Below are 11729 nucleotides of genomic sequence, written 5' to 3'. Positions count from 1 at the left end.
TTTGACTTGAAAGTTTTGTTGAAACTATAAATTTTCAAAAAAGTATTTTTCAGTCGTTTAAAACAAGTTTATTGTAGCGTTTTAACAAAATCAACTCTTAATAAAAAATAACTTTCGATGACAGGAACTTTTATAATGTTTAAGATAGTGTGCAACTGCAGAGTTTGTAAAAAGAAGTGTTTAACAAGATTAAAGCAATAAACACACAGATGTTTTTATACTGGTTCGCTCTATCGAGCTACATCCAATTCTCCACTAAGACCTCTTAGAGGGTTCCACTATAATCTTCAATAAGATTACAATTGAGTATTCTCACCACTACTGGTATCACCTAGTCACTCCAAGTAACCCACGTTACTCTGACTAGAATCGAGTTTCACCCACTCTTGGATGTGCATTATTCTTCACCACTCTTGGTATCCCTAGACACTCCTGATATCTTCTTGATAAACTATCTAGTTGAGTTTCACCAACTCCTGGTTTCCAATAGACAAACTCATCTAGCTATTGTTTAACTCCACCGAGTTAATTGTTAAGTGTTTGAATTCTCTTCAGAATTTACAATCAAACAGGTTACAAGTCCTTAGACTGTTACTCTCGCAAGGAGGATGTGTATATAGTACAATTTGATCTAATAGACTCTTAGAATCTTCTCTCTTTTTACAACAATAAGCTTATGATTCTATGAAGCTTGAGAGTATTTCCTTTTTCTTTTGAGCTTTTCTTTTCTTCACAAATATTTTCTTTCGTGTTCGTGTGCTTATTCTCTCGCTCTTTTGTTTGACATTCTTCAATATATAGGCTTCAACAAAATGTTCGTTAGATAGTACTTTGATTTGATCTTCAAATCTTCTTAGCCTTGTCATAGGTAGCAGTCGTTGGTAATAGTCAACTTGCAAAGCAAGCATGCTTTTTCAGTTCTTTATCAAAAATAGGTTGTACAAACTTTCTGACGCGACTTTTGATAGAGAGAACATTTTGTGACTTTTGATAGGTAATATGCATGTAGTAGAGTAGATATACATGCAGACAGATATGTCATTTTTTTTTATCACTTTTGTTGTTTTTAAACGTTGTGCATTTAATGCACGTTCAAAACAACAATGTGTCACTAATGCAACAAAGAGTTACGACAATGATTATTTTCAACATTTGATAGCGGCTTTGAAACCGAGGTTTATTCAGACGAGGTAAAAAAGGGAGAGTTTTTGGCCTCGGTTCAAAAGAAGCGAAAAAAGGGGCATGATTTTGTCTTGGTTCAAAAGAACCAATGCAGTAAACCCAAAAGAAAAAAATAAGAAAAAGATTTCGGATTTTGGCAACAGTTCTCTTAGGAACCACTATCATATACCCTTAAAATTAAAAAAAAATAAAAATTATCGATTTGTCGATTTGATCATAACATTTATTTTGATTGGCCGATTTGACCATATTATATATCAATTTGGGTAGAAAAAAATTTCCAAAGCCGTGCAAGCTCGCGTAGCCGGCTGTTCCTTCTAGATTTTTTTTTAAAAAAAGGCATTTTCTATTTTTTGTCAATTTATTTTGCTTTTTTCAAACTTAGGAAAAATATTTCATATACTTACACTTTGAATTTTGATCCAAAACCTTTTGTGGGAGCTTTTCATGGTATTTTGGTGCTTTGAAAAAAATTTCCAGGTCATTTGGATATATTTTCAGTTTTACCCTATAGTGTATGAACAATGTATGAACAACAAACGAGCTTAAAAATCGAAAACGAAAACAAAAACGAAAGTTCATCAAAACTTAAAATCAAACTAACCATAAAGATGAGTTTAGTGTCAAAATAAATCTTTGTGCTGGAAAGGGAAAAAGGTAATTGGTTAAAACGAAAGAGTACCTGTACATGAAATTAATCGGTCAAAACGAAAGGAAATCATCCCTAAAGTAGTTAACCAATAAGCATTTGTGTAAAATGAAAGAAAAATTACCTATGGTGGTTGCTGAAAGTTCACCGTAGCAGAGAAGAAAAAGAAGAAACAAAGAAGAAATGTAAGATGAGGCTTTGTTAGTTTGCGAAATATAACCCTAGGAACATATATTACCTCGGTTATTATATTAACCAAAGATATAAGGGCTTTATGACCAACCGTTGCCTAAAGCGTTTTGAAAAAATAAAAAATAATATTTTCAGGTGAAAATTTTTTAAATTTTTTTCAAACTTTATGTCTCGGTTCGCGGTATAACCGAAACATAAAGATTCTATGGCATCAATTTTCAACATAATCGAGGCCATAGAGCTGTAAATAGGGCTGTCAATTGAAAATACAACTTGCAACATCAAGACCCTATGGCAGCGGTTTTGCTAAGAATGAGGCGAAAAGTCATGTACAAAAAGTTTGTCAGTTTCATAGGACCTTATGGGAGCAGTTCTGCAGAGAACCGAGGCCAAAAGTCCTGCCCATAAAACTTCTCAATTGAAAAGTCTTAAATTGTCAGTTTCCTAGGACCCTATGGCAGTGGTTCTATAAAGAGTTGAGGCCAAAATTTGTGTACAAAAAGCTTGTTAGTTTCGCAGGACCTTGTGACAGCGGTTCTGTAGAGAAATAAGGCCAAAAATCAACCTTATGGTAGGAGTTCTGTAGAAAACTAAGGCCAAAAGTCCTGTCTAGAAAACTTGTCAATTGAAAAGTCTTAAATTGTCAGTTTCGCAGGACCTTATGGTATCAGTTCTGTAGAGAACCGAAGCCAAAAGTATGTTATGACTTCGATTTTTTTATAATCGAGGCCTATATGTTTGCGAAAATTGCAAAAATCCCACCACGCCTTTTTATGCTTCGGTTTTGTGAGAACCGAAGCGTAATAGGCGCATTAGAAAGTCTTTTTTTCATATTTTTTATTATTCAGGCAAGATTTGATTGTTTAAGCATTTGATTAAGATACCAAGTAGTTGATGAATACTTCATCGTTTGATGAAGGAGTTTGTTTAACACATGCTATCGTCTAGTCCACTGAAGGATTTTACTCAAAACACTTCTTTAAGTTATCTCTGATTTGTCCAAAAGCGCATTTAGCAAGGTGTCTTTTAACACAAAGTTTTGGATCATCGTATTTTGACTCTTTTATCTATCAAGACATATTGAGAGTTCATTTGATCATTGTATAGCAATGTATAACACTAGTGCATTCAACAATACTCTCATTGACGCTTATAAGAGAGAAGTCGTTTAACAGTGTGTCTATTCATGTATTGGTGTGTTTTACTAAAGCTTTTTCATAAACTACATTATCTGTATTGCTTTTCCAAAGATAACATTGTGTCATATGCTCATTTAGCTTATTGTTGTTTGTTAAACTTGAAAACATATGAGGTCATTTAGATAGTTCAGTCTTATAGATGATCTTGTCTTAACAATATCCCCGTTTTGATCTAAACAATATGATTTTCAGTCAGCGTAGAAGTACATTTATATTTCTAAAATTTTAAAGTTCTTAGTGTAAGTTTCACACATCGTTTGGACATTTTACTAGTTTATTTTCATTATTAGGTTGACTTACATGCATGCGGGTTAGTTTCAGATCAAACGTAATAAATAAGTAGAGCATATATTAATATATGTAAAAGACAGATATTTAAGCGTATTAACATAAACATATTAATAGAGTACATTAACATGAATGTGTACAATGTTATGCATGAGGACTTCTAGGAATCTGGAGATTCCCCCTGATTCTATGTTATCCTATCGTCTAGTGTACTCCCCCTGATTAGATGCTCCTAGATGTTGAAAAGGGAGGGACATTCCCTTTGTATTGGTTATTGATAAGGAAGGGATAATGTAACACCTTAATTTCCAGGGTGTCACGGATTATTCAAAAACCAGTAAATTTCAAAACTTTATCGTAGCGCGAAAACATTTTTTCGAAAACCTCAACATTTAACGTGCATAATTTATTCAAAACATAATAGTTCCAAAAAACTCTTGTCCAATGGAAATAACAAAGGAAATAAAATATATCCAAATACATAATCTTAAAATTTAAATGCAATGACTTTAAATAAAAATCCAAAATATGTCTCTTGTCACCTCTCGAATTTATCATGCCTCAACACCATCTACAACATCACTTGCTCACGTATAACACATTATACGATTATCGCCGATAATTTTATTCATAACACAAACACAAACATTTAGAGAAAGTTTATCATAGTTTGTTTTCTTATTTGTTTGTATGATAAATAGAGTTTGCTTTTTATTATCTTGAAAGGTAACATACAATAGCCAAGCAACATAAATGTTGGGTTAGAATCTTGGTTGAGAAACACTCATATGTGTGCTTCTAATAAGGTTAAATAAATATATGCAAATTTTTTTTACAAGTAATAACCATAACAATAGAAATGAAGGGTGGTAAATGTGTTTCTCTGGTCAATCCTAAAAATAAATATTTTTCATGTACCTTCTCTCATTTCTTCGAAGTTGAATATAACAAAGTTGGACAAACAATCATAGAAACATATAAAAAAAAACCATGGTCTTATATGACTATCTCAATATTGTAAAAACACCTTACATTATCACAAATCAGTTTCGCAGAGCCAAAAGAGATTGACTAACCCCAATGTGCGAAAACCAAAGCCAAATAAATCTTGGAGCAAACTTGGAGGTTCTAAGTTTCAAAGTTCATTTCAATTTTTAATTTCCCCACAAAAATAAAACCTGCTACCAAAAATAAAACGATATATACACACATTGAAAATAACTTTGTGGGCATACATGGAGCTTTTGAAACTCACATATCATTACTAACCATCCAACAAATAACGTGAAATATTCCGTTTTCTACCTTTTATAGTTGATATGAAAGATGATACAACCTTTCTCTTTCTTTTCACTTACTCCACTGATAAAAATATCATACTAATAATTAATGATAGATTAACAACTATAATGTTATTTATATAATTATTTAATATTCACTTACTTCATTATTTATATGCACATGTTTCAAATATTTCAGCTACGTATAGGTGAGAACTTTGACTACATATCACTACGAAACTTCTCTCTGGTGTGCTAAGTGCTCCATATTGTCATCATTATAAACTTAGCTTTTGGTTTTCAAAACACATTTGTCGTTATCACTTCTCATCTAATTCTCTCCAAAACAACTTTTAAGATTTCCTGCTTGATACGGGAGCATGAGAATTGAAGATATGGGAGCATGAAAATTAAAAGAAGACCATATGGAGCACGAAATCTAAATCTAGTTAAAATAATTTTTTACGATTATGATAGTACATTAATCATTTTAAGTCTATGTCAATTTTATAAAATTTATTGATGATGTTAATAAAAAATGTACCAATTTCACATGTTATTAAGAAAATATCTTTCGAAGCATGCTTAAATTACTTTCTTTTAATATTCAAATTGATATGTTCTATGAATTCATTTATGAAAGCAAATCTCTTTGAGTATTATTTTAAGTGAAGTAAAACCTTAAATCTTATTTATAAAACCTTAAGGAGAATTAGGCTTCTTACCACTTAGACACCAAACAAATGTTGATTATACTATTTGTACTTACTTTGACAATACAGCGTTGGGTAACCAAACAAGGATAACAAAAACAAACACTAACCAAATCGTGGCAGGCTAAAAGCGATTAAAGGTGTAGAAAAAGAAAAGTGAAGTTTGACACTATGCAGTCCAGAACATGATGTTTTTAAAAGAAATAATGTTGGAAAGATTCATTGAAAAAATTAAGTAGAATTTTCGTAAACAATTAGTCATTAATTAAGTATGTGAAAATTTAATATATATATATATATATATATATATATATATATATATATATATATATATATATATATATATATATGTAATGATACTTTTTATACATTCAACAAAGAGTGAAATATAATATTGAATATCATACTTAGATTCCTAAAATAAATAATATAAGATTTTTGGAAACAATTAGTCACTAATTATGTATGTGAAATTTTAGTGTATATAAATTACTTTTTATTTTTAGTTGACAACTAAACTTTTCAGGATATCAAAAATTGAGTACACGAATAATATTTTAACTCAAGGTATAGTTTAGATAGATTAAACGCTTCTTGTGATTTTTGCCTCTTTTTAGATAAACAAGTATCCTTTAAGTATGATAAACTTTGATATTTTAACTTAGTTGTTTTTCTATTTTCAAAATTTCTAAATGTTTTCCTAAAGTTTTCTCTGTTGGGTTTTAATTCTAAGTCTTATATTTTCTTTTTGTGTTATTTCCATATTATTATTCGATAAACTCGAGAATAAGTTTTCTCACTAAAAAGTCAAAACGTGAATTGAAAATCGAAACAGATTAGGTTGGCTTATAATCATCTTCGTTACAAAAAAACAGTCACTAACAGTCAACATGCAAATCAATTATATGAATCCTTCTAATTTTTTGTCTAACTTCTTGGTGTTTTACCTCCAATAAATGGAAATTGATTTTTTTTTCACGGACACCTCAACCAAATTATTCTTATATAGATTAGATAAGCTAGCGAATTCATCATTCGAGATCAGAATCGTAGGCCCATTAATATTCACAACTCTATTAAAATACTCTTTTGGAACATATTATGTTAGTGAAGGAACAAAATATACAACTTCTAAAGAAGTTATTGATTGACAGTAAAATTGTAATTTTTAATAAAATTTAATTGATAAAAAGTGTAATCGATGATGTTTTCTATCAAAAATAATTTTCAATCCTTCCTCCCTTTTTATATGCTACACCTGGTATTTATAGACAATCTACAATTAACTACCTCTAGAGTGAATGCATTTGTGATTTTTTGCAAGTGAATATATGATATTTCAAATGCATGCCCGTCTTGAATTAACTTCGAATTAAAACTAAAATTTACAATCACGAGTTGAGTTACATCTCAACTTCTTCAAGCCTATCGGCTCTCTATTCCTTTTACTAAATTATACTAAAACGTACAGTAGCTAAGGAAGGGTACTGATAAGAAAGCTTGATAATTTCCTGCTAAGCATATTTTCAAAATAGAATAAAAAAATACCTGAAATGTACACACTAAGAATAGAGGGAATTTGTCTCACGAAATTCTAGAATGAATAGTCGAGGGAATTCCTGAGTACCATTTATGTGTTTTGTGTGTACGACGAGGAGGGAAGTTGGCATACGAAATTTCTAATGTCATGTATATGTCACTACCTTCACCAGCAAATCTGCAATATGTTTAGATCACACGTTTTACCTGTGTCATATAACTATGCCTTTTAACAGGAAATGGTCCTTTCATCGTTTAGACTGAATCTTGGTCAAAACTTGGCCTGTGTCATAATTGGATTGCCCACATCAATTCCTTTGCTCAATTCTGGAAAACTTCTTGCGGTATTGAAACAGGGATGCATTTCTTGGCCACATATTTGTACTGCCACATAAATCAAGTAAGCAACCTACCTAACTAAAAGGGAAAAACATGGCATAACAAATGTTTGTGTTTTGGCAAATTACCTTGTGCTGACTGTATTTCTCTCGGATGGCAGGTAAATTAGAAGTAACGCTACTGCAACAAAGGCGATGGAGATCTTTCACACAAGCACACAAATCAGAAGGCCAGTATTGTGTGTAATGTTGCAATATGGAATTCTGTTGCAAAATACAGAAATAGTAAGCCATCAAATCATACAAAACTTTCCGTCAATGCCGGTTGTGACTGAGTTTGACGAGAATCATACCCATGGTTTCTTTGAAGGGAAAAGTATAAATCTGCCAAGGAAAGTTGCCGAAGCAGCTATCAGTGATGGAGGATAACGCAGCATATTGTACTCCAAGAGAGACAATTCGGCAATAAAGTTGGTTAGGCACTCCAGTTGAAGTGAAGGTAGCTGAGAAAGTGGACAGGTAAAAAAATCACCAAAATGCCAATATTTTAGAAAAGGAATCTACGACAATATTGAACAATAGCATTCTTTAATGCGTATTTAAAGCGCGAAAGATACCTCTTGGACATCATGAGCAGCTGCACGAACAAATCGTCTGAAATTATTTCACATAAAAGAAAGAGTGAATGTTAGAACAGAGCAACTTAAAAAGTTTTCCTAATCTTATTCATCAATTACAGTCGTTGGTAAGTACCTATTACCTTAAGAAACATTTAACTGTTGGGGCTGTCATTTCGAACTTAAGATAATTCAAAACAGCAGATTCCATTCGTAAAAGCTGCATTTAAATGATTTTCAAAGAGATCTTCTCACTTCAAGTCATAGGAGAAAGGAACTTAAAACAGTAAAATTTAACCAACAAATTCAATGCATACCTCTTCTTTTAAGTACGTATTATCAGTTATATAACAAAAATCCTCCACCTCTGGTGCACAAATCTCCTCGTATTTACTGTCAACCAGAACCAAAACTCAAATTATTGTTCTATACGTCAATGCTAGCCTTGAGGGCCAACAAAAAGGATAAAATGCATCTATTTAAAAAACATGAAAAGGATATATTATGCTCCCTTACGAGGCAATCATCATGCAGGAAACACCGAGTAATTGTAATCTTTGCCTATTCATGGCATTCCCTGAAAGATACCGATCAATATAGTTCACTGTCAAATACAATGTATCAGGCACAAGGCGATACTCCTCAGCCACCTGCAGTTGAAAAGTTGAAGTTTAGCATAGTAAAAGGGGTTTCAAAACGAGATCTAACTTGAGCAAAGACTTCTCAAAGAATAAATTAGTCCAAACTCCTTTTGTTTGCACCATAACCACACCGATATTTTTTCTCTCTCTACAAAGCACAGATTTCAAGACCCATGACGTTTATGAACAAAATAATACCTCAACAAGCCAGTCAATCAATATTGCACGCATGCTAACATTTATGTCATTCTGAATTCTCTCCATGAAGTCTATGGAAGGCCTTTTCTTTTCCTATGTTTTCAGAAATTGGAAATCATTTGAGATCAGAATACTATATAAATTATCATTATGAATTGATAAGTCATTATTTCCATGTAGGAAATAAGAAACACAAATCATTATTTTAACAGTGAAAAAACGAAGTGTTACCTCAGATTCACGTAGGTGCTTGTAGATATCACAAGCATAGGTTGCACAAAGCTGCGGATCCGAGCAAATGTTATCAATATTGACAACCTTGCCCTCTCTTTTTAAATCAACAACTATTTCCCCACCATATATGTTACCTGCAAACAAATGAACATACCTTAGACTGAAAAAATGAAATACTATACTTCACTTCAAATAAGCAAAAAAAACAAAACGATCGTAATCCAAAAGACCATGTAAAACAAATGCTTGACCATGCAATTAAATATTAATGTGACTTGAACCAAAGCAAAATTGCAGTAGTGCACAACCTTCTGGCTTAGTGGTATCACAAATGCTTAAATTGCTTGTCTTTCTCTGAATTGAACCAACAGCTGAGACATCCCTGTTGTCCAGATATTCAACTTCATCAGGACTCTTGATAGAATAAGAAGACAACGTTTCATCCATAGAAACGGACCTCGCATCTGATTTACTAGGAGAAACACCAATGCTGCTCTGAACGGACACAGAGACTCTGGCAACTGCAGGAGCAGCATCCTTCGTTTGTGGTAAGGAATTAGCCTTTGGAATGATAGTTGTGCCTGAGTTAGTCTTTAACTCACGTAATTTGTTCCCACAAGTTGTTGATCTTGTGATGCCACTGCTTCTTGCGGGATCCTCTTTCTTGGTCTTGGCAGTTTTAATTGAACTTGACACCTTGCATTAGAAATCAAGCTAAGTAATGGATAAAACAAAACCTTAGCAACCAACTAACATACCCAAGCACCAAACTTAAGCAGGTTTTTGTGATATCAATTAAACGGTATTCAATAAAAAAAACAAGGAGCTTTTTGAATTATGAACGACTTAAGCATGTACTCCAAAAGTTTTCACCTGTTTAGCACAGAGGAAAGAAAAAAACGACAGAGAAAATTTTTAAACTGTTTTCTTCTTTTTACTATGAAGAAGATATTGAGGTTAGAATCCATATTCCAGAACCTCCGACCGACTATATCAAAACCTCTCACCTGATTGACATAGAAAATTTCAAATTTAAGAAAAATTAATTGTTTTTCTTCAAAGTTTTGCTCATAAAAATGAACTTTTCAGTCTCTTTACTTTTCATATACTCCTCAAATAAAATAATGCATTCTTATCGGTGGTTATCACCTCTTTATGTCCTTTCCACAATAAAAAAATATTTTAAATTTTTCAGAAAAGGCCGCCCTGGTCACAAATAACAAAATTCAGCTGAAAAATCACACCGATCATAGAATTCTCATCCACCAAAATCTCTAGAACTAAACTACAAATCTTCTTTTGATTACACTGACAGAGACAATAGAAATTCAAACACAAAAAGGATTTAAAAAACCTCGTGTACCACCGCGCAACTTCACATTCAAGAAACGTTTCCACAATAATGACATTGTCTTTCAATCATCCAATTTACAATGCATGACACAACGTACTCTGATTCCAGAATCAAATTATTCAAAATAAAACGAAAATGGTTTAACAAATCCTAATAATGTTCCACGATCTCAGCGATTCCTTTTCGCAGATAAATAAATCAAAAAGTTAAACAGCGAAACGATCATTACCGAAGATGAGGAAGGCGCATTCCTCTCGTTTGTGATGTTGGCGAGCGGCGCTCTCTTCGCAGCTTTCCCCGACGACACGACGGATGAATGTCGTTTGGCCAAAGACGACGCCGTTGAGGAGGAAAACGACGAGCGACGATTTTTCGTCAACATTTGGTGTGCGCAAGTAGTCGGAGAAAAACGATTTTTCATTTATAGTGAGCAAAACGGATCTTCGGTTTGTTGTTGTTGGCGCAGAATGCAGAGTAGGGAAACAGTGAAAGTTGGAAACTGGATAATTTGCTTTATTGTTGTAATTGTGAGAGGGTAAATGGGTTGGTTCAAAATCAGAACAAATCTGAACCGTTTATTGGGCTAAGTATTCGTTGGGAGCGGGTTCGGTCCCACGGGTTTCAACGATTTCAAATTTCGTTATCACATGTGGCAAACCTTTTCAAATTGCAAATTCCTCATATACCACGTAAATAAAATATTTCTTTATCTATTCAAATTTTTTGTAGTTTCATGAGAATATATATACATTTTAGACTCAGTTTAATCTAGTTTTCTCCATTTTTAATGCAAGATCATTTTTGACCTGCATATAAAATACAAAATTCATTCAATTATTATTTGGGTTTAATTTATCCATTATAAATTTATGTTCTTCTAGCCATTGTAAAAAAGTATGTCTTTACTTGCAATTTTTTCAAATTTTACTTTTAATTTCCAAATGAAAATTTAGCAATGTTATTTTCTAAAAAAATAGTTTACATATATACTTTTTACTGATAAATAAATTATCAATTTGTTTTACATGTTAATCTTGTATGGTTTGGTATTCATATTAATTTTTTTTGGATGAATTTTTGTTTTTAGTACATTATTTTTTAAAGAAATTATTTTAATGCGTTAATAGATTTTCGGTAAATAATAAGTATTTGTTTGTTTCTATTTTAGTATAAAAAAATATAATCTTATATCAAATCTTTTAATTTTATTAATTTTATTTAAATTTTATAATAATGAATGTAATTAAATATATGAGTAATTTGTATTAATTGCCTCATCTGTATATTAAACAAAAATAGTTAATC

General features: G+C 32.0%; 1 protein-coding gene across 3 annotated transcripts; it reads right to left on the bottom strand.

The window, feature by feature from the left end:
• Nucleotides 1-6835: 6835 nt before the first annotated feature.
• On the bottom strand, nt 6836-10976 carry LOC108337416 (cyclin-A1-1). Of its 3 annotated transcripts, XM_052880328.1 has the most exons (12): nt 10654-10974; nt 9528-9766; nt 9379-9452; nt 9068-9204; nt 8837-8929; nt 8514-8647; nt 8315-8390; nt 8141-8217; nt 7998-8034; nt 7734-7883; nt 7510-7644; nt 6836-7426 (listed from the first exon to the last, which is right to left on the bottom strand). In XM_052880328.1, the coding sequence occupies exons 1-12, from the start codon at nt 10843-10845 to the stop codon at nt 7364-7366; spliced, it is 1407 nt and encodes a 468-aa protein (XP_052736288.1). In that variant the 5' UTR covers nt 10846-10974; the 3' UTR covers nt 6836-7363. The 3 variants fall into 3 exon arrangements, with proteins under 3 accessions (XP_052736288.1, XP_017429427.1, XP_052736289.1); XM_017573938.2 differs by having other exon boundaries at nt 9379-9766; nt 10654-10975; XM_052880329.1 differs by lacking the exon at nt 8837-8929 and having other exon boundaries at nt 9379-9766; nt 10654-10976.
• Between the last annotated feature and the right edge of the window lie 753 nt (nt 10977-11729).

This window comes from Vigna angularis, chromosome 7, assembly GCF_016808095.1.
Source record: "Vigna angularis cultivar LongXiaoDou No.4 chromosome 7, ASM1680809v1, whole genome shotgun sequence".
Taxonomy (NCBI): domain Eukaryota; kingdom Viridiplantae; phylum Streptophyta; class Magnoliopsida; order Fabales; family Fabaceae; genus Vigna; species Vigna angularis.
This window is presented reverse-complemented; position numbering and strand designations above follow the sequence as displayed.

Excerpts from the sequence above, each read along its gene's own strand:
- LOC108337416 (XM_017573938.2), bottom strand. The coding sequence starts at position 10,845 with ATGAAAAATCGTTTTTCTCCGACTACTTGCGCACACCAAATGTTGACG. Across the intron at positions 8,218-8,314 it reads ATACGTACTTAAAAGAAGAG|CTTTTACGAATGGAATCTGC; the intron begins GTATGCATTGAA and ends ATTTAAATGCAG. Across the intron at positions 8,035-8,140 it reads ACAGTTAAATGTTTCTTAAG|ACGATTTGTTCGTGCAGCTG; the intron begins GTAATAGGTACT and ends AAATAATTTCAG.